General features: G+C 41.1%; 1 protein-coding gene across 1 annotated transcript in view; it reads left to right on the forward strand.

The window, feature by feature from the left end:
- CAMK4 (calcium/calmodulin dependent protein kinase IV) overlaps positions 1 to 24163 on the forward strand; it is a 343324-nt gene that overhangs the window by 314002 nt on the left and 5159 nt on the right. The window contains exons 10-12 of the mRNA XM_066274026.1: positions 12736 to 12811; positions 17674 to 17800; positions 23249 to 23401. Coding sequence (XP_066130123.1) covers positions 12736 to 12811; positions 17674 to 17800; positions 23249 to 23401 — 356 coding nt within the window. The remainder of the gene's footprint in view (positions 1 to 12735; positions 12812 to 17673; positions 17801 to 23248; positions 23402 to 24163) is intronic.

Here is a 24163-nt window from a genome sequence, read left to right on the forward strand (position 1 = left end):
GTTTCAGCCTTCATACTGACAGAAGCTGGCAACATGTCCTCCAACAGGACATGTTGTTACCTCAAGTGGATTTAGGGTTCTGTTACTAAAGATGACTATTGCATTAGACAGCTGGCTATCTGAACCACAAACTATGAGTAAGATCCCATTCCTAGAAAAAAACAAATGAAAGTCATTGTGCTACACCATGATCCTTATAGGCATCTTCTTGTTTTGTTTTTATATATTTTGTTTTCCTTAGTGCTGTTAGCTGACAACCTGTCCACGGCTCTTCTCTTCCAATAGTGCCATATGCACTTTCCCTTTCTCTAATTCGTACGTCTTTATTTGTCCTCCTGTATTTATTTCATGCCTCCTGATCTCTAGAAGTATGGGATAAAAAAAGAACACTGAATTTAGTACAATGTGCCAAGTGCAATTGCTCATTTCTGATTACTAATTGCTGACCATTTGGTAGAAACATTGAAAGAGAACTGAAAAAAGAATGGTAAAACAAATTAAGGATTTCACAAAAGAATCTGAAGAGTAATTTAGTTATCTAATAGAAAACACCAAGTATTACTAGGAGGAGGATTGTTTGGAGCAATTCCCTGAGAACTGAACAGCCCTGAAACGGGAAGATCAGGAAGAGATTGATTATATTAGTGACCTCTCAGAGTTTCTTCTGTGACTAAGAGAGAGCAGCAACTTTCCAAGGGCTTTAATAATAGTGCTAAGAGCAGTTTTTTATAGCATTAAAGAATGGTAATTTTATGAATGAATGATTCATTCATCGATAAAATGAACATTGGCTGTCTAATAGACTTCATTTTAGGCACTAAGATTGCAAGAGTAAATACAGTATGGTCTCACCTTTCAAGGATTTCATAGGCTATAAAAGAAAAACCTGTACACAATAAATCAAAGTTTATAAAGTTTGTGGTACATTTTATATTTATCTAAGCCAAAGAGTACAGAGAGGAGGGAGTAATTAATCCTGCTTAGAGAGGTCTTCACAGTGGAGGAGCATTTGGGCTGGACATTGAAAGATGAGTAGGAATTTAACAAGAGGAGGTGACCACAGGCATTTTTTGTCAGCAGACAAAGGAAATGTCAGAAAAGAGTGCTAGCATCTGGAAATATTTTTTAAAGATTTTATTCATTTTAGAGAGGAGAGAAAGAGAGAGAGAGAGAAAGAGAAAGAAGGGAGAGAGAAGCAAGGGAGGAGCAGAAAGTATCAACTCCCATAAGTGCCTTGACCAGGCAAGCCCAGGGTTTCAAACCAGTGACCTGTGTTCCAGGTCAACGTTTTAACCACTGCACCACAATAGGCCAGGCTAGCAATTTCTATTTGTTACTTTGTCACTTTGCATGACTGGAACATAGACTCCTTGGTACAGAGAATACAGATAGACTTGGAAAGGTAGGCTAGACCATATTTTCATAGAATCTGTATATTAGTTTAACAATTCAGACTGGCTTTGGTGTGTTATAGTGATCTATCAAAGATTCTTAATCACAGCCCTCATATTTTTAAATCAAATCTGTATTTTATAAATATCCTAACAAGGCATTATGATGGATGGGTTTGAGGAGAAAAGGTCAAAAAAGACAAATTAGAAAGTTATTGTAAATGCTCTTTCTTGTCCTCATGTCAGGAATCTACACACAGTTTATTGACACTCCATAAACAGCTTCTCACAGATAATGTATTTAACCTATTCCTAAATCCAATCATTTAATTTTAGATATAAAATGTTTGCAATTTTTTTTTTTTTTTTTTTACAGACACAGAGCGAATCAGAGAGGGGGACAGACAGACAGGAACGGAGAGAGATGAGAAGCATCAATCATTAGTTTTTCGCTGCGACACCTTAGTTGTTCATTGATTGCTTTCTCATATGTGCCTTGACTGGGGGGCCTTCAGCAGACCGAGTAACCCCTTGCTTGAGCCAGCGACCTTGGGTCCAAGCTGGTGAGCCTTGCTCAAACCAGATGAGCCTGCGCTCAAGCTGATGACCTCGGGGTCTCGAACTTGGGTCCTCCACATTCCAGTCCGATGCTCTATCCACTGTACCACCGCCTGGTCAGGCTGCAAAAATATTTTATCAGATGTGTTTCCTTACCATAAACAAGCTTGTCCTACAGATAATGCCACCTTACAATGAAGGCTTTTTTCCATTTACTATTTTTTCCCCTGAAAATATCCATAATGCCCTAGCGGCTGTATAATGGGGAAAGAGGAAATCGAATGGTTGAATGTGGTCAGGATAATCCTTCCACTCTGCTATATACATAGAGGCTTGCCAGAAAGTAGTCATTTGCTATATTATAAGGAAAGAAGAAGAAAGAAGCAAGAAAAGTAGGGCCAGAGCAGGGGAGAAAACTGAGATGGGAAATAAAAGTGCTTCGTGGACTGTGAAGCACTAAACATATGCATGGACTCACTTGTAGGCTGAGATAGACTTGGAAGTCAAAATCAAGTTCAATGTATTGAATTACAATGGCACCATCTGAATTATATTATATATAAGTAAATATTTATTTGTATATTCTGTTTTTTAATTTATTGATTGGTTTTAGAGAGAAAAGAGATGAAGAGAGATAGAAAAAGAAACATCAATTTGTTCTACTTATTCATGAATTCATTGGTTGATTCTTCAATATGCCCTGACCAGGGATTGAACCCACAACCTTGGCACATCAAGACAACGCTTTAACCAACTGAGCTATCCAGCCAGGGACAGAGCCATATTTATACATTCTCTTGACCCAAAGGAAATACACTAAAATATTACCTCAAAGTGGGAGTAAATGAGGGGGCAGGATTTTAAAAATATACCTGTGTATAGTAACACAGAAAAAATGAAAAAGCTGAGTTCGGGAAAAACAGAAGTCACAGTAACACCAGGGCAAAGGGAGTGGATGACCTAGAACGGTGGAAAGAGGCAGAGTTCTGAATTTTTAAAAATTTAATATAATAATGGCTATTTCTGTTTATCTGTCTTGTAATTAGACCGTTTATGGACCAGATTAAAATCCCCTGTGAGGTTCACCTTTTTTCTCTCTCACCAAATATAAGTACTGTCATTGGTTTGGTACGTATAAATGGACATTTATAGAATCATTTGGAAATGAGATCCAAGTACAAGACTGGTGTGAATTACTGTCATGCTGCAGGCAACATGCCTTTACATTTAACCTGAAATATCTGAGGCCCATATACTTGACAGAGAGGGAAGATGTGAGCTTATTTCCTGCTTATATGAGTGATACATCCTAGACAATTATCCTTTTGTATCCTGATAAATGGGAGTTTATGTTATAGCATTTGTCATTTGTCAACAAATTAAAAAAAAAAAGGAAAACCCACTCATTCAGTCTCATTCATTAAACCCTTTACCCCAGGCTGGTAATAGCAGGGGATTCTCCTATTAGTCGCAAAATGAAAATCACAGATGCTGCATGTTTAAATGTGCCCCTTTGAAATAAAAATCCAGGCCAGAAAATTAAAATTTGTGATGAAATCAATGACTAATTCTCTGAAATAGTCCATGAAAAGTTCAACATTAAAGAAATTCTCAACATCTTATTGAGAAAAGAAATAGATTTAAAAAAAAATTGGGCCATAACTTTTAATTAATGAGCTCTTCCTGATAAAGGTAACCATGCAATATTACTACCAAAATGTCTTCACTGGTTTAGATACTTAACACTTGAAGTCTGTTGTTGTTCAAGCCTACCCATGCCAATGATAATAAAGATGTATAGTTGACCCTTGAACAACTCAGAGGTTAGGGGCACCAACCCCTAACTGCAGCTGAAAATCTTTGTATAACTTTTACTTCCTCAAAACTTAACTATTGATAATCTACTGTTCATAGGAAGCCTTACTGATCGCATAGACAATCAATTAACATGTATTTTATATATGTATTATATGCTGTATTCCTACAATAAAGTAAGCTAGAGAAAAGAAGATATTATTAAGAAAATTATAAGGATTATATTTATTAATTGAAAAAAATTGTGCATAAGTTAATTGAAAAAAATTAAAATTAATTGAAAAAAATTAATGCATAAGTTGTGCATAAAAAATTGTGCATAAGTTAATTGAAATTAATTGAAAAAAAATCTGTGCATAAGTGGGTCTGTGCAGTTCATGCTCATGTTGTCCAAGGGACTACTCTATAAGCTGTTACAGTCGAAAAGAAACTATTATTGTGATGAGTTAAATAAAAAATATTTCTAATTCTAATTATCTAATTCATAAATTTAATTAATTGAACTGTGTATGTTTATACTTTCTATTTCTACCAGTCTATTTATTCAAATTCTGTTTTCAGGGTCCAGAGCTGTTAGGAATTTATTATCTCTTGGCATTTGCAATAGTCTCACATTGTAGTGATCATCCAATGTTGCTGCCACATTGTAATGGTTTAAAGAAATAACCTATTATGTTCACTATACCACAATCAAAGGCAATTTTTCAACAATCTACAGTCAGAGAGTAGAGATGTCCACCACAAGAACACACCCTAATATGAAAAATCTAGGAACATTTAAATAAAATAAAGGAAGTAAATATAAAATTCAAGCTTTCAGAGTAGTTTCATAAGAGTTATGTTTTTATTCTTTTCTAGAAGACTAAATAGCTAAAGTACAATAATAAGAGTATCAAATCAAATTAAGTAAGGGATGAACTCACCTGAGAATTAATTAAATATTCCTAATGATGGCTTTCTTTTTTCTATGAACTTTATAAAAACTAGAAGAATTAAATACACAGTAAAATATCTACTGCAGTTTTTGTAACATTCTTCCTAACAGGTTGGTGTGTGTGTAGTTGGGGCCCCTGAGGCTTGCTGAGAGTAAGGAGGGAGCAGGGAAGGTGAGAGGGACAAAGAGAATGCTAAGCAGGTGGGTATAGGGCACTAAGATCCAGCTCCTGCTCCTGACCACAGCCCTTCTTTATCCCTGAGTTAGGCTGTGTCCCCAAGCCATCCTTGACTGTCCAAGAGGCATGCTTCAGTGCCTGATCCAAAGAACAAGTGCCAGGTAGAGGGAAAAGTGGGGCTGGGGACAGATACAGGACGGTGAGGAAAGGTCATTGCTCGTTTAGTCTTGACCTTGCAAGGACAGGACTTGGCAGATTGACTCTGAGCTTATTTTAAGCTGTCTTGGGAGTTTGAAATCTAGAGGAAAATTAATATCTTGGAGTTTTTGCATTAGTCTGGTACTGAGCTCACAACATATTCTGTGGAATTTCTGTTGTGCAGATGTTTGGGGTTTTTTAATTTTTACTTAATAAATATTCATTGAACTATTTCACACCAGGCAGTGTTCTAGGTGCTAGAGATGTAGCAGTTGAAAAAACAAAACAAAACTCTTCTCTTTAAGGAAGGTGCATTTTGGTGGAAGAAGAAAAATAATAAACAAAATGAATGTCTAAATTAGATGCAAAGGGGTGATGGTTTCCCTGGGAGCATATAGGGTTGGGAAAGAGAATAAGTAGGAAGTCCCGGGAGCCTGGCTGCGATTTAAACAGGGTGACCAGGGAAGGCTTCACTCAAGAGGGAACGTAGAGCAAATGCTTGAATGAGGTGAGGGAGGAGGTAAGCCATGTGTATGTGTAGGGAAAGAACATTCCAAGTAGAAGGGACAAAGCACCCACCCGTAAGGCAGGGACAAGCCTGGTGTCTTTAAGGTCCAACAGGAGGCTGGCTGGCTGGAGTGCAGTGAGAAGGCAGGAAGGCAGGTAGGAGTGGGGGTTGGAGAGCTCCAATGGGAAGGATAGAGTTCACATTTACTGAGATGGGGAGACTTTGGGAGCAGAAGGTTAGGCCTTATTGATTTTGAGATGCCTGTTAGACATCCAAGGGGAGACAATATGTGGGAAGAAGGGTGTATATGTTTGAAGTTCAGGAGCAAGGACGTGGCTGTTGATATAAATATGAGCATCATCAGCATATCAGTGCTATTGAAAGTCATGAGACTCTCCAGGCAGAAAAGGAAATTACCCAGATTGATCCCTGGACAATTCCATTAGGAGGCCAGAGAAAAGAGAGGGAGCCACATTTATCATTCATAGATATCAAAAAGTAGAGGGGGCTCCAGAAGACAGAATTAGGAACTGTGAGTGAATACTGCAAGGCACAGATATGGGGCTCAATATACAAAAAAGTATTCTAACATCTAGAGCTGTCAGCAATAGAAAAGACTGCGTCCCTGGGTTGGAAAATGGTCACAAAAGCTGATATACTCATGTCTCAGGATTCAGGCTATTAACAAGGGAAGAAAGAAAGAGTCCTGCTAATTTTTATATACCCAGCAGAGCTATGGTGTATGGTTTAAAATATCCTCACAAATGCTGTCTATAGAGTCTATATATGTAAACTAAGTTGAGGATTATGGCAACCAATTATATTAACCAAATATAATTTGGCTTGAGATGGCTGATAAAATTGAGTCTACCCTGGCCAGTTGGCTCAGTGGTAGAGCATCGATCCGTCTTGTGTAAGTCCCAGGTTCAATTCCCAGTCTGGGCACACAGGAGAAGCACCCATCTGCTTCTCCACCCTTCCCCCTCTCCTTTCTCTCTGTCTCTCTCTTCCCCTCCCACAGCCAAGGCTCCATTGGAGCAAAGTAGGCCTGGGCACTGAGGATGGCTCAATGGCCTCTGCCTCAGGCGCTAGAACGGCTTTGGTTGCAAAGGAGCAACACCTCAGCTGGGCAGAGCATCGCCCCCTAGTGGGCTTGCCAGGTGGATCATGGTTGAGCACATGCGGGAGTCTGTCTCTCTGCCTCCCTATTTCTCAGTTCAGAAAAAAAAATTTTTTTTGAGTCTAAAAACAATTCTCACCAACATTATATCCTCACTTCTCTGTTCTCTTTGGTTTAGAGATAGTCTTTGACATTCTTAGAGACAGTCCTTACCTTCTGGCTCCTCATACTATAAATCACTCCCTGCGCCCACTTCTTTGTAACTGTAAATGACTGCTTTAAGAACAGAACTGGCCGTGCCAGTGAATTCAGTGCTGTGGGGCGCCACTTTGTTATTACACAAGTGAGGGCGGAATGATGTGACAGAAAGAGGTCAGAAAGAAGAGGTGATTGATGGCAAGTGGGTAGAAGACTTGCTTAAAATATATTGTCTGGGCCCTGAACATCCTGCAGAATGTTACATCTTAGAAGGTTGCCACAGAAAAGATACGCATTAAATAAAATTAAAAGTTCCCAGAGAATTATTATTGATAGTTACCAGTAAGATTCATAGCATCTTTAGAGAAAAACACAGTATTTGCCGTACTTAACACAGCAGTCACAGCTCGACTTCTAAGCCCATCACTTTATTTTTGCATCTAAATATACAAAAGAGATTATTCTATGGTGTGTTTGTTTATTTATTAGGTTTACTTATTTATAACCCACCTTATCACACAAAAATGGAAAGGCAGCTTTTAAATAGTTACACTTCTCTGCTGTCCTGGGCCAGTGGCCGTCACAACTTTAAAGTGACCAGAAGACTCATTCTGATCAAGGTTTGGAACAAATAATGATTGCTCCAATATGGAGGGCTCAATGGAATCACAGGAAAGGGAATTTCATAGAAATGAAACTTCCAAGGGTAATAAAAATAAACTGTATTTTTTTCCCCTCTTTTGAAAAGTATTAAGTGTTCTCAAAATATTTGATTTTTCTTTCTTTGGGGTATTATTTAAAAAATAAATAAAAAATAAGGTGAGGAGAAAAACCAGGCTATCTTTCTTCACCCACTTGTAAGATTTAGAAAGAGAGGAAAATTACAGTTTGTGTGGCAAAGAAGACTTTGAACAGCTTAAATGAAAAATATGATGTGAAACATGAATTTGATAATTTGTAGTGTAAAAGGCCAAGAGAGCCCAGGAAAATGGGAAGGATGAGATAAAACATATCATTCAGTTTTAAAAATCCTTAAATGCTTTTCTTGCTCCACACGAACCAGTCATAGATAACCAAAGTGACAGAGGCCTCGGTGACTCCGTGGTCCACCCCCTCCCACCCCACTGCATGCAGTGATGGAGTTCTGAGGCTCACCTCAGTAAACTGACTGACAGGGCTGACCCCCAGCAGAGGTAACCCCCTCGGGAAACCTCTCAACTGTATCAGTCTGATCCATTGCCTCTCTCATCTGCTGTCCATAGCAAAAAAAATGGCACTTGACAAAGTGAAAAGGTTGTGCCCTATACTTGCCAAATGTATGCCACACCATAACCTAAGTCCGCCCAGCCACGGGTCCTCTGCCACCTGCAGGAGGCTGCCCTGAATGCATCCTCCCCATCTGGGTCCCGGCCACGTTAGGAACAGGGTAGGGGCAGAGAGTTTCCAAACATGCTCTTCTGCTTCTGGCAATAAATCCCTCCCCCCTCTCCTTCCACACTGCTCCCTCCCCAGAGGCAAAGTCTAGAGAGACTTCCAGATGCTGCACTAAAGATGCCGGTGGATTTTTATACCCCAAGGCTCTCCAGTGAAGAAAGTCCTGCAGTGTTTTGTTTTTGTTTGTTTTTTCCTGGAGTAGGAGTAAAGACAGATTCAGACTTTCAGATGAAAATAGATTTTCTTCCATATGTTTTGACTCACTGAAATGAAAGTGTAGGAAAGAATTTAAGAACAAGCAACTACCCTGACCTACTGGGATCTGCAGCCTGGCCTTGACCTGCCTACCAGGTGCTCAGACACTGGGCCTCACTGTACACACCGGGTCTGCCAGGTGCTCAGACACCAGGCCTCACTGTACACACCGGGTGTGCTCCGTTCGCTGGCTCCTCCCAGGGCCTGGAGGGCTTCTTGCTCCTTCCTGCCAGTCCTCTGTGCTTTCTTCATCCCAAATCCTTTCTTCTCCTTTTCCCCAACCTCCACCCTCCCTCACTTTGCCTAGTTCCTGTCTCTAGGTCTTTTACATCTCAGGTTACACCACTTTCTCATTCTGGCCAGGTCAGCCCTTTTGCAGGGGCGTCCTCCCTCCAAGCACTTTCCATTGCTACTTTGCATTTCTTCACGTGGTTTTCTCCACAACATCTACCTCCCCCACGGAGTTGCAAACTCTGGTGGGAGAGATGTGTTCTCTTTAACCCCCCTTTACAGTTCTGCCAGCACCACCTCACACACTGCCAGTCATACAGCAGGTGCTTAATAGATCATTCATAATCTACTTACTGAGTGAATGAAAGAGCCTGTTGATTTCATTTACCTTATCTCCTTTGGATTTGTCTTTCTCAAAACAGTGAACAGTAGTTTGAAAAAGTCCTCTGATAAAGAATTCTACTCTGTAGTTTTAACTCAATAGGTAGGAAGGGGTCATAAAGCTCATCTAGGGCACTGACAAAATGAAGGTACAATCAGGGACCAAAGTCATCCTCTGTTTTTCTCCTTGGGGTTTAAGAAAATAGGAGAAACTAGCACTGACAGTCTCTGTGTGTCATAGGCCATCCCCGATGCTTTTTATTTAAGACCATTTCCAGAATTGGTTACAGTGGTTTTATTTAATTAATTAACATTCACTCCTACCTCTAGAGGGACCCTCAATCTCTATTTTAATGGTACCATGGTCTTATAAAAAAAAATCAGCACTGTAAGGTCTAAGTGGTACATTGGTGAATAAGTATTATAATCAGGGTTGGATTTTTTTATATAATTTTTATATTCAGTTAAAATTGCTTTTTTTTTTTAAAAAAAAAAAAAAAGGTAATGGGTACCTTGGTAATTCTGAAACCATCTACCAAAATTATCCTAGATTGGAGATTGGAGCTCTGTTGTATTTAGTGGGCAGGAGCATGAACCATAAGGTAATTTTAAGATGTGGCAGAAAAAAACTTCGATCCACTTAGAAGATAGCCAGAAAAATCAATAAGTTATTATTGACTATTTCAGAAAAGATGACTAAATTATTTTAAATTTATTCTAAAAACTTTCTTACACTTTGAAATGAGTCTCTCCTTTTTCCATCTTGTGTATTTGTCTTGGCAATGAGTGAGAAAAGATGTGCAGGGCAGGCAGATGTGCTCATAGCACTGAAAGGTAGACTAGTCGATGTCTTTTCCTGAATTAAAGTGGGAGTAGTTGACTGTTTCTCATTCTAAGAAAATCACAGATTTGTAGAGTTACCTACAAGGACATTTGATAGCTAGGAGACTTGAAGCCCTAGTCTCCTAGGGCTGAACCTAGGGCTGCCAGAACCTGAAATTTAGTCTTGAGAAGCTCTGACTCTTGGGAAGGGTTCAGGTAGACTACAAGAGTATGTTCTGCTGGCTCAGAATTCAAGGCTCCATTGAAAATATTTAAAGGATAGTAGGAATGGTATCTAATTATGTCTAGGTGTCTAGAGTTGGTTTCAGCCAAATTTGATATTATTATTAATAAACATAGTATTATAAATTCCTTTTTAAGAAATATTTTTAAGAGAAATTTTTTTTTTAAAGTTTTTTTTTTTCTTAATTTTTTTAATTCATTTAATTCACTTTAGAGAAGAGAGAGAGAAGAGAGAGAGACAGAGATAGAAGGTGGGGAGGAGCTGGAAGCATCAACTCCCATATGTGCCTTGACCAGGCAAGCCCAGGGTTTTGAACTGGCAACCTCAGCATTTCCAGGTCGACGCTTTATCCACTGCGCCACCACAGGTCAGGCTAAGAGAAATTTATTGTAGAGGACTAAAGTATCCTATCTTCCTTGCATCTCAGTTAGTCTCATGGTGGAAAGTTTAGCTTTTCACACCATGAGTTTACTTGCATGGCAGCATAATGCCTGACGGGGAAGTAAGTTGTCTCCAGAGAGTAAGGTTGCATCCAGTGCTGTGAAGGGAGGTCAGATACTGCTGGGCGGGGAAGGCACTTCATGTGCATGCGTTTCACCTCCCAGCCTGGAACAGCTTTCAGAGACATAGACAGACAGTAGGAGCCCTCGTGCAAGTGGCAGCCAAACATCAGTTTCCTGTGCACTATGATGAGCAAAGCATTTGTGTGTGGGAGCTCAGTGCTGGGGCTGTCGGGGCCCAAAGGCACCGTCTGTGGCTACAGATCGCTCTGGGAAATGAGAGCTAACCTGACAGAGTGAATGGTATTAGCATTGAGCATACATTTTAAAATTATGTTAATTAAATCTTAAAAGGGAAATTTCTAGGAATAATTTGCCTATGGATGAGGAAAACTACTTGGCCCCAGATATGATTCCTTAAAGGGTGCATCTTGCTGCATTACTGCTTAGAGCGCTGTAATGCACAGTCCCAATTCACCAGACAGGCTCTTTGTCTCCCCGATCTTATGTAACACAATTCCTACAGGAGTGAGAGCAACCTGATCGGGAAAGGATGGAGAGGAGGAGGTGGTATGTGAATATGCCAGTGAAAAATCCACTGTGTTTCTTTCTATAAGATAAATCCAGAGTCCCATGCGAACAGCTTCTTCCTAGAGCTCACTTGGGCAATCCGACATTTCTAGCCCACGTGGACGGGATCCAGTTCACTGGCTCCCATGTCCTCAGTTGGAAGGTGGTGCCTAATCCCCTTCCCCCATCCCTACCGCCTCCCTCAAGGAGCCCTCAGCACTCATCAATCAGCTTCTGCTTCAGGGGCCCCACTGGTACCTCGGACACTCTCGTTCAAAATAGGAAAAGGGCCTGACCTGTGGTGGCGCAATGGATAAAGCGTCGACCTGGAAATGCTGAGGTCGCTGGTTCGAAACCCTGGGCTTACCTGGTCAAGGCACATATGGGAGTTGATGCTTCCAGCTCCTCCCCCCTTCTCTCTCTCTGTCTCTCTCTCCTCTCTCTCCCTCCTCTCTAAAAATGAACAAATAAAAAAAAATCAAAATAGGAAAAGGCCCCTCTGGCTGCAGTCCTGAGCCCGGTTTCTGCCCAGACCAGGGAGTGCTCACAGCTCCTCTCCTTCCTTTTTTAGTGAAGCACGCCAACACCACCTGCAACCCTCAGGGCAAATGACTGGACTCAGTTAATTGTCCATTTTCCCAGCTGCATGGGAATGAAAACATGAAAGAACTCTTCCCAAGACTGTACTGCAGGGCTGTTCTGTGGTTGAGAACACCTTCCTATTTCACGATGTGGCTGGGCTAGTAGAAGCAGCTTCATTATACACAGAGAAACCCTCCTTTCTCCATTCATGATCCCAAACTCCCTGGGGACAACTGCTCTCTGGGGGTCTGCGCGAAGTTCACAATACCGTACAGGGGCACATGCCAGGGCCCCTGCTGGCTCCTGTTCCTACATTTGAGCACTAGTGGCTTTGCAGTCCTGCCAACCCTCCACCCTGGTCTCTGGCCTATGCACTGTCAAACACAGACACTCAGGGACATCCCGTGCTCCAAGCAGATCTGGTTCTGAAGGCCGCATCATCGTGCCTGCTTTCCCTTACTACACTAAACTTTCATCTCCTTCGTTTGTGTGTACAGCGCTCCCTGGGAAGTAAGGGATCTTCTGCAGCAGAGACAGAGCACTCTCTCTGATTTAAGCAGCATCATGATGTTCTGGTATAGAATATTAAAGTTAATAGCTCTATATTCATGCGCTCCAGACACAGAGAAACTATACTTGCTCACTAAAATAGACCCAAGAATTTGTACCTCATATTTTGGTTTTGGGGGAGAAGATTGGTTATGAAACTGTTCTGAAATTTATATTGATAAATTCATGGCTTCCTCATTGCTTGTTATTAAAATGTAAATGTTGACTTTAAATTCCTGTTTAACATAATTTTTACTCTTCCTGTAGCACCTGAAATTCTTAGAGGCTGTGCCTATGGACCTGAGGTGGACATGTGGTCTGTAGGAATAATCACCTACATCTTGTAAGTGGAGAAAAGCAATCTTTGTGCAAACTGCTTGTCTTTGCTATAATATTTTCTAGGTATTCATAGTCTTTATAGAAAGCACGATTATTCATTATTTGGAGATAATAATGTGAAATTCATGTTCACTTATTAAAAATACACTTATTTTACTTATCGGTGTCTCATCAAAATAATTAGGGCATTAATCCCTTTTAAAAAGAAAATAGCTAGGCCCTGACCAGTTGGCTCAGTGGTGGAGCGTCGGCCCAGTGTGCAGGAGTCCTGGGTTCGATTCCCAGCCGGGGCACACAGGGGAGGTACCCATCTGCTTCTCCGCCCCTCCCCTTCTCCTTCCTCTCTGTCTCTCTCTTCCCCTCCTGCAGCCGGAGCTCCATTGGAGCAAGGTTGGCCCAGGTGCTGAGGATGGCTCCATGACCTCTGCCTTAGGCGCTAGAATGGCCCTGATTGCAACAGAGCAATGCCCCAGATGGGCAGAGCATCGCCCCCTGGTGGGCGTGCCGGATGGATCCTGGTCAGGCGCATGCGGGGGAGTCTGTCTGACTGCCTCCTTGTTTCCAACTTCGGAGGGATACAAAGAAAAATAAAAAATAAAATAAAGAGAAAATAGCTATTTAATCGTTTAAACAATCCTAAACTGGTACATTTCTTATCAGAAATACCTTAAATACATTTTGGCTATCAGTTTTGTTTCCTATCTCTGTTAGGTTCTCAAGGACTTCTAGTTTAATACACTAAACTCAGAGAAACCTTTTCTCTGGCAGAAAAAAAAAGGCCTTAATCTCTCCCTCTCCAGTATCTCCAATTCCATTCCTGAGCTCCAGTCTATAAATAAACAAGGGGTTTCAGGAAATTTGCCCAAGAGATGATGGGGTTGCAGACGAATATGAGGGAAATAAGCAAGCATGATGGGAGAGTGTCTGGGGAGGTAGATGGCTAGAACAGCTAAAAAGGCAAGATATCAATGAGTTTCAAATAAGAATTTAATTCAAAACAAGCAGATTTGGTTGCCACTTAGAGGATCCTTCCAGGTTAATTGTTGGAACCTGTAATATTCATATCAGTAAAGACATTTTTAGAGGGTGTAGAAGAGAGTACATTAGCCAGATCAGGCTGCCAGGACAAAATACCACAGCCTGCGTGGCTTAAATGCAGAACTGTATTTCTCACAGTTCTGGAGGCTGGAAGTCCAAGTTTAAGGTGCCAGTAGGTCAATGAGTTTTCTTTCTGACTTGTAGACAGCCACCTTCTCACTGTGTCCTCACCTGGCAGAGACAGGAAGCTAGCTCCTTGATGTGTCTTTTTACCAGGGTATCTTTCCATCATGAGGCCCCGCCTTCATGACCGCTAACACTAATTCCTCACGAGAAGCTTCACCTCCAAATGCTACCACTTGGGAAGTTAGAGCTTCAACACATGGATTGAGAGGGGGACACAATTCAGTCAATGGAAGAAAGAGGGCTTTGTTTTTTTAAATTTAATAGTGATCTCAGAAATTGTAGTATTTAGGTAGAATGGCCAGGCATGGAGTAACTGGGGTAGGATGCCCAACCAAGTTAATAAACTCTGAGTATATACATTGGTCAGTAGCCAAGACAAAAGATTCAACAAGCAACCCATAAAATGGCCACCTGCCATTACGTAATGTCAAAAGATATTTTCAGTGATCAATTCCTTGTGTTTCCTGAATGTATTAAAATTCAGAAAATTTAGAGAGGTTGAGAGTCATGTTTTTTCTTATGAAAGTGCAAACTGTTAGTGATTTATGTTTGCCACACCTAGGTGCTTGTTTCAGTAAAAATGAATTCCTAAGGCTGCATCACAGAATTTCTTCAGCTTATATTTGAGATCTTTTTTATACTAGAGAAAGAAGATTATCTTCTGAATTATGCAGGTGACATATCATACTTAGTGATGTTAAGTGAAAAACTGAACTATCCAAATAATGATTCAGATTTGTCCCTAAAATGTAAATATGCCCATCCAGTTACAACTTCATGTTGAAACGTTATGGGAGGGTTAAAACATTAGGAATGTATAAGAACTCAGAGAGATGAAGGTAGGAAATTAAGTTATAGTCACCCTGAAAAATTGAGATGTGGAGTGAGTCAAACTCTATGATGGTGGGGAAAATGGCTGTCAGGCTTGCTCCTAGGTTTACTGGCTGCGAGCCCTTTGTGCAGATAGTGCAGGAGCGCTGGACAGCACTAGTGTAAGAATGAGAATACTTCCCCTCCAGGGGGATAAGGACGATTCTGCCCCATCGCTGAGCTGTGCGGGTGGGTTTCTCTTGTCCTTCCCTGACCCCTGGCCCTCCACTGTGAGAAGCAGGCTTCTGCTTTCCCCTTGGCTGGTTTTTGGCTTGCCTGTCTTGGTGAGACGCCAAAAAATTGGAATGACCCAACACCCTCCGACTCCGCTGTTTCTTTGCCATCTGCCTAAATTCAGTGAGAACCTGCATGGCAGTGTGGTGGCCACTGGCCTTATTCTGACATGGGAAAATGCAGAGAACAACATGTGATCATTTGAGACACATCTTATTGTAGCCCTGAAAATAATTTTAAAAGTCAGTCAAGGTCCTTTCCCCTAGTTTACTTAAGATGGTTAATTAATAGGTGTTGGTTGAAAGTAAGCAGTAGGAACCCCCCAGAATGAAAATAAAATTGCTGCTTATAACTCATATCCTTAAATTCTGGTCTACCTTCTGTCAGCCTGGGGACTTTTTATTTAACTTGTAGTTCATTAATAACTGATGGATTCTACCAGGCCAGGTTTACTAGAACATTTTCTCCAGTGGAATGTGTCTTTGGACCTATGCATTTCCTTTATTTATTTTTAATTTTTATTTATTGATTTGAAAAAGAGAGAGAGAAACACTGATTCATTGCTCCACTGATTTATGCACTCATTGGTTGATTCCTGGATGTGCCCTGACTGGAGTGAGCCTGCACCGTCACGTACCAGGAGAACATTCTAACCAACTGAGCTACCCAGACAGGGCTCCTTTATTGTTAATGAAAATTCCACAAGGCCATTTTGTGTTATGACCTTGCTATTTCTAAGGACAACAGACTGAAAATGAAGGCTATTTTGTCCTTTTTCACAGGAATTCTGGTCCCTCTATCTTTACACCTAAACCCTTTGTCCACAAAGACAAAAGCAAATAGTACAGTGCTCAGGTCAGAGTCGAAGTCTGAAAATGTCAGAGATTCAAACTCTCTGCTTCAGCTTTCCACACTGCAGTTCTGCCCCATGGCTTGGAGCTACCTAGTATTATTATACATTCTCACTTCGGGCCTGCAGAAGCCTTACATCCTCCTAAACTGTCCTTGTCAGCTCCTACTATTTCCATTTCTGACGGATTTCTGTACTGTCTGTGTACAGGTGTGTGTACACACTCAGCTGTGTGTGACACTTTTTTTCACTGTTGGTATTTCAGGCTGACACGACATAGACACCCCCCCCCCTCCGTCACCAGTGCTCAAATTTGCGGACATGATTGAAGGAACGGCGTTTGAGCACGGGACCTTCTGAACGGTCATTTTTATTTCCAGATTTCCAGAAGGGGAGAAACAAGAGTTCCCTAAACTAAACCTGGAAAGTTGGGTAATTTCTCCATGACTAAGCAACAACAGGTTCTATTTTTTTAGTGTTGTGGAGGACATAGGAGGGCCAGGTAAGGCCAGGGTGCCTCCCTGGGGACATGCGCTGCCTCTCCCCTGACGCCAGGGCAGGGTCCTCTGAGCCACCACGAGGTGGGAGGGGACGCGCTGGCCTTGCCTTTTCCTCACTGGCTCCAGAATATTTGAAAAAGACAAAGACTTTCCCAAGGGGACATCCCCTGAGCAAGAGGACGGCAGACATTGCTTCTTCCTAGAAACACATTAGCATGCACTTAAGCATCTCGTGCTCTGTACCAACCTGCCCAGCTTGAAAGAAGAATTTGAGGAAACGTTTTTTAACTTATTCATTCTTTTACCCCATTCTTTGTTAAATGCAACACATGCCCTGGCAGGGACTTTTTTAATAGTTTCCGTTTGGCTCCTCGGGATTTCAGAATCTCTGCCCATCCAGAAGCAGTGGAGGCTTGTGGGCCCTGGACCAGCAGCTCCCCTCCTCTCCCACTGCAGGGTACCAAAGATGGTTCTCCGCTTCTTCTCTCCCACCTCTCCATTCATTGTCATGCTGACCCCGTTGTGGAAAATGAAGAGGAGCAGAGTGAAATGTCTGTAAGATGTACAAGGTGGAGGAAACTCTAGACTGCTTATCTCTGTTGGTTGCATCTATCCATTCATTGCATGAAGTTTTAAAAGGCCATTTTCTGACAGTAGTGTTAGCTCCTACCTTTGTTCACTCTGAAATTCAAACTGGAGTCAGACGGAAATCTAATACTTTACTCATTTATATGGAGGAGTTCCGTGAATAGAGCTGAATAAAAAGGTCTGGAAAATCTTTTTACCTTTTAATCTCTTTATTCACTAAATTCTGATTCTTCCACTTTGTAATAAATTGGAACTCTAATCAACCTCTGTCTTCTTGATTCCTGGTAAGAAATTCATGGAAAGTCATTAACATGATGCTTATCATTTTTGTTTTGTGTCGTAATTATTAATATTATTATAACTGTTTTTACAAATCCTAAATTGCTTTTGTATCTGTTCTTATTTCCTGAAGACATGATTGTGTTTGCATACTCCAAAGTGAGTTTTAACAAGGTGATTTCATAAGTGTGCTAAGTAGACTTGCATTTGTAACAGGAAGCTGTGAGAAAGAAGTCTTCAATTTCTGCAAACAAAAAAGAAATTGGTGAAATATACTTACGCTGTTGAAGACATTTCATTCCCTATTTTTTGTCCCTCTAGACTTTGTGGGTTTGAACCATTCTATGATGAGAGAGGCGATCAGTTTATGTTCAGAAGAATTCTGAATTGTGAATATTACTTTATCTCCCCCTGGTGGGATGAAGTATCTCTAAATGCCAAGGACTTGGTAAGTACTAACCAAAACAAAATGAAGCAAGATGAAATAAAATCACTCACATTCATTTTTAGCTAATTAATGGGCAGTGTGAATTTTAAAATTTGCCCCTCTTTGACATCTTTCTTTCTTTTTTCCTAAGTGAGAAGTGGGAAGGCAGAGAGAGAGACTCCCACATGTGCCTTAACCAGGATCCACCTGGCAAAACCGCTGTGGGGCCATGCTCTGCTCACCTGAGCCTGTTGCTCTGTTGCTCGGCAATTGAGCTATTTTAGCACCTGAGGCAAAGCTATGGTGCCATCGTCAGCACCAGGGCCAACTTGCTCCAACTGAGCCATGGCTGTGGGAGGGGAAGAGAGAGGTAGAGAGAGAGAAAGGAGATGGGGAGAGGTGGAGAAGCAGATGGTCACTTTTCCTGTGTGCCCTGACTGGAAATCTAACCCGGGACTTCCACACGCCAGGCCAATTCTCTACCACTGAGCCAACCAGCCAGGACACATCTATTTTCTTTATAACTGTGACTTTAATACAACAATGCAAACTAATACATTTTGCTTATAGATAATAAAGAAAAAATATATTTGACTCATTGTTAGCTGAATTATCACAAAAATTACTGCAATATTAATTAATGATCTTTTTTCCACCTACTCAATGTAGAGCCCTGCTTATGAAGACAGATGTGCTAAGTGAGTCCAAGCATAATTTACACAAAAGAATTCCGTTTTCACACAGCTTGCACTTACCTAGATTTGGTTGCATTTCAAATAAAACAACATTTTGCTTGAAATGTTTAAACTTATTAAAATATCCTGGTACAAACACAAGTCACATTATGCATCAATTGCATTACAAACAAGATATGGTATACACACAGAGCATTTTGTTTGGTTTTTGTTCTTGTTGTTTGTGGTTTGTTTTACTTGGCTTGTCACTTAGGCTTCTATTGAAGTTTGTTTGCATTCAGGAAATGAATGGGGAGATGGCCCACCTGTTCTAAAATAAAGAGGATACTACCATGGGATTAAAACATTTACCATCAATCCTCTACAGAAAAATTATACAGATATTACTAAAAGCGGACTTTTGAATTGGAGATTAGATCTGCAAGGGACCTTAGGAGTTATCTAGATGGCTTCCCCTCATTTTGAAGATACGTGTGCTGAAACCCAGAGAAGTGAAATGACTGTCCAAGGTCACACAGCTCCCCAGCAGAAAGTCATTGTCGGGAGCTCACAATCCAGGTTTCCAGATCCCTTATCCAAAGATTTTTTTTTTCCCTCCAAACATGTTCTCCTTAACATCCATGTTCTTTCATGAGACAGATCCCCTAAAGGCCATAACTCTTCCAGTGTGACTAGGAAGTGCAGAGGTGTGTGTGATGTGTGACTGTGTCGTGCCAACGTTGCCTTCATGTCAGGCCCCCCACTCCTAAACATCTCTTGAATTCATCCACTTCTCTCTGCCTCCACCACCTCTGTCCAGCCCAGGCTCCGACCTTTCCCACTGGGCCACTGCCCCAGCCTCCTGTCTGGTCTTCCTGCCTCTTCTCTTGTCCTTCTCTGCTCAGGATCCAGGGGAAGGGTCTTACAAATAACTCACATCATGTGACTCTCCTGTGTTGAGTCTCTTAGGATAAAACCCCTGATCTTTAACAGGATTTACACCACGCTGCCTGGTCTGAATGAAGCCTGTCCCCTCTCCCATGCTTACTTCACATCACTCTCCTTTGCTCTTCTGCACTCCCGTGTGCCAGACTTCCAGCCCCTGTTCATGTGGCTTTGATCTGGGTCATTGTTCTTTCCTCTGCTTTGTGAAGTTCTTTCCTCCATTATCCCTTCCTCTTCCTCCCCAACACACACACACTCTCTCTCTCTCTCTCACACACACACACACACACACTCACACACACTCACATACACACACACTCACATACACACATACACACTCATACACACACTCACATACACACACACTCACATACACACACTCACACATACACTCACACACACTCACACACACACATACACACACACTCACATACACACATACACATTCACATACACACACACTCACATACACACACACTCACAAAAACATACTCACATACACACACTCACATACACACATACACACACACACTCACACACATACACTCACATACACACACTCACATACACACATACACACACACACACTCACACACATACACTCACATACACACACTCACACACACATACACACACATACTCTCTCACACACATACACATACACACACACTCACACACACACATACACACACACTCACATACACACACACATACACACTCACACATACACACACACTCACATACACACACACTCACATACACACACATACACACACATAACACACACACACATACTCACATACACATACACACACACTCACATACACACTCACATACACACACATACACATACTCACATACACACACTCACATACACACACACACACACACACTCACATACACACACACTCTCACACACACACACATACACACACTCACATACACACATACACACACATACTCACACACACTCACACACATAACACACTCACACACACATACACACATACTCTCACACACACACATACACACTCACATACACACACACTCACACTCACATACATACACACACACACACACACACCCTTCTTGCAGGTCATTTGAAGTCCTCTGGGAGGCTTGGTCTGTCCCCCTTTGGCAGCCCCTCCTCCTGTAATTGGTTCCTTTTGCTGCAATTTTCCTTTGCTTGTGGACTTCCTCTTACATGATAGTCATTGCTTATATTTACTTGTGCAAAAGCCTTCCTTAATTATATTGTAAATCCTGGAAGAGGACGAAGCATGTGTGCCCAGATCATAGCGCCATGTTGGTGGTATATTGTACAGACTCAGTTAACATAATACTGAATGAAAAAATGAATCAGGAAATAGACCATGAATTTTTAAAATCTGACAGCTAGATTCAAGTTTCCCCTTTCTCATAACCTGAAGGTATAACCTTGGGCTTATTATATAACTTCTGTATGCTTTAGTTTTCTTATCTGCAATGATACTACTTCCTATCTCTAGATTGTTGGGAGACTTAAGGGATATACATGTTTAGTATAGACCACCAACTTAGTAATAGTTCCTTTATTTAGCCCTTCTTCTATTTCTTTTATCCCTAATAAAAATTAAATGGATAAGAAGGTTCGCAGTGATGTTTCCTTATTGAGCAAATCCTGTTGGTTAATAAATTTATAAACTTTAGTATCCTTAAGCCCACAAATGTGTACTTATTAGCAGAACGCACATCTGTTCTGGTATCAGCAGAGTCAACAGTGCCTATATGTGGGGGAGTCAGGTTGTAAGGGGGCCACAGGATATCCATAAGACTTTGGGGCCTGACCAGGTGGTGGCGCAGTGGATAGAGCATCGGACTGGGATGCGGAGGACCCAGGTTCGAAACCCTGAGATCGCCAGCTTGAGCGTGGGCTCATCTAGCTTGAGCAAAAAGCTCACCAGTTTGGACCCAAGGTCGGTGACTCGAGCAAGGGGTTACTCGGTCTGCTGTAGGCCCACGGTCAAGGCACATATGAGAGAGCAATCAATGACCAACTAAAGTGTTGCAACGAAAAACTGATGATTGATGCTTCTCATCTCTCTCTGTTCCTGTCTGTCCCTATTTATCCCTTTTTCTGACTCTCTCTCTGTCCCTGTTAAAAAAAAAAAGACTTTGGGTTTGAATCCTGACAAGGTCATTGAATCTCTCTCACCTTCAGCAAATTTCATAATAATTCAGTGCTTCAGCATCTTCAAATGTAAAGATTAATCCTGGCATATGTAAATTTTCAGTACCTATTGGCTTCCATTAAATTCTCTGTATTCGCATGAGAAGGAGGATGGTAATGATGAGGAAGAGGAAAAGGATGATTGGAAAATGGGAGAGAAAAATCTAATTGTCAAGGATGCTGTTAAAAATTAGGTAGCATTTACATAAAAGTACTAGTTTACATGTCCAATAGAGGACAGCTCGGACGGCTCTCAGATTTCTATTTGCTGCTGAGAATTGATGTTTCTCATCTCTCTCTGTTCCTGTCTGTCTGTTCCTATCTGTCCCTCTCCACCTCCTCATGGATTTTAAGCCCAAGCAGTCTCATGTCTCCGTCCTCTACAAATTCAGGGTCTCTACCCCAAACACACATTTTTTTTTGCCTATTTTACAGAAAAATAGTACGAGAACCAGACATTTATTCTTCATTTGATATGCTGCCTGATTTTGTTAGTCTGTGTTCAGTTCTTCTTAGGTTATTAGTTTAAGAAGAGACCTTAGGCCTTAAATCATTCCAGATGCCTCATTTTATACATGAGCAGACCAAAGGCTGCAGAAGTTGATTGCCTGGAAGCACTATGGTATACTGACCACACGTGATCTCTGAGGACAGACCTGAGTTGGAATGCAGCCTCCACTAATTACAAGTTGTTTGATCTGAGCTTCCTTCCATCCCTCCTTTATGAATTGATAAGGTTATGGAAAGGATTATATGCATTAAAATTTTTTTATATATATTATGTAAGAATATATTTACAAAGGAAATGAGATCGTATAACAGAAGGGCCCAGGAGAGTGTCCATAGACACTCACTTCATATGTGGGTCTTTGTCTAGGATCACAAAAGTAGTGAGAGGCATAAAAAGAGCTTGAACATGCCTCCTTGACTTCAATAGTCTTCGACTCATGCCAGATCACCCCTTCCAAGCCCATGGCCAGGGATTCTTTGGGTTGTTGAGCTTCCTGCCAATTTACTGTCTGCTTATCCTCACAAGCAAGGTTAAACCTCCCCAAATGGACTGCCGTTGGTTGAGTTCAGCCCTTGAAACATGTCATGCCCACAAGCCACTGGACTCTGGTTCTGAATAGGCTTTTATTCTAGCACTCTGCTTATTCCTTCAAGTATTCTCAAAAGATAAGACAGAAACACCACCTTCTGAATTGTGGCACTATTATAAAGACCATGATGCCTCCCTTTTTTTTGCCATATAATCCCCACAGGGAGAACGGTGGATGAGTGAATGATTCCATCTCCACTGACATGCAGTTGAAATTCTGAATTCTAAGCGATGTTCAGTGCAGCCTAGGCTTATTCAGATGCTGGTTTTCCTTCACAGAGCTCTTGGCCCACAGCCCAGCCGGGACCTGTTTCTTTGACCTCTGTTGGAAAGTCATCCAGCAGTTTGGGATTTCAGGTGGCAAACACCCCTCTCTTCTCAGACTCCCTCAGCTACTGCTGCCTGAAGCCATTCATACCCACAGTTTTTGTTTATTTGTTTGTTTTTAAATACAGTCAGTGGTCCTGCTAGGGAAACAGAATAAGCTTCAGGACAAGCCTAAGTCTCCATAAACATCTCCCTATTGCTCTTTATCACTTCAGGTCAGAAAATTAATTGTTTTGGATCCTAAGAAACGGCTGACTACCTTCCAGGCTCTTCAGCACCCGTGGGTCACAGGTAAAGCCGCCAATTTTGTACACATGGATACGGCCCAAAAGAAGCTCCAAGAATTCAATGCCCGACGCAAGCTTAAGGTAAGATGGCATTTGTTTTTTAAAAGCTGTCTGTCTTATACTGAACTGTCGCAGATAATCCCACCATTCTTCATCTAATGCTATTATTCATCTCCTGTGGTAACAGGCAAAATCCTGCTTTGAAGTCCCAACCTCGCTGATATAAAACCACTTATAGCCTTTTGTTATCCCCTCATAAGAATTCATTGTTAATAGAGAAAAAATGTCTTACATGTTGAGATTTACTCACCGACTACATTATTACTGCTTCTCGTTTACTTAAGGCTGAACTGTTTAAATAGCATTGGCCAGGAAATTATTTACTCAGAAAGTTGTCTTCTTTCTTAATATATGAACATTGGGAAACAATCTTTAAAAACTGTACTTTGTAGTACAAATAAATAATTATTATACTTGGCAAAAATTAAAACAATTCAAATGATATAGAAAATTATCCATAAAATATATCTCTTCTTATAAAATACATATGGAATAGAAATGGCTTTTCTCTTACATACAGTGTTTAGGATGAGCTGTTTGTACAGGGGTCTCAGATACAGCTGGGATCTACTCAGACATCGCTTCTGGGGCTGATACTAAATAAACCTGAAGGCTTTCATGGTTAAATTAATTCAAAATACCCTGGATTAAATATCCTTGATTTAACCCAGGATTTCTCAGATAAATCTGCCCACGAAACTCTTTTATCCCTATAATACCTATTAACATCTGTCGAGCTAGTGTTTCATGAAGCAAATACTTTGAGAAATACAGTCTAAAATT

The sequence above is a fragment of the Saccopteryx bilineata genome, chromosome 4, assembly GCF_036850765.1.
Source record: "Saccopteryx bilineata isolate mSacBil1 chromosome 4, mSacBil1_pri_phased_curated, whole genome shotgun sequence".
NCBI lineage: Eukaryota > Metazoa > Chordata > Mammalia > Chiroptera > Emballonuridae > Saccopteryx > Saccopteryx bilineata.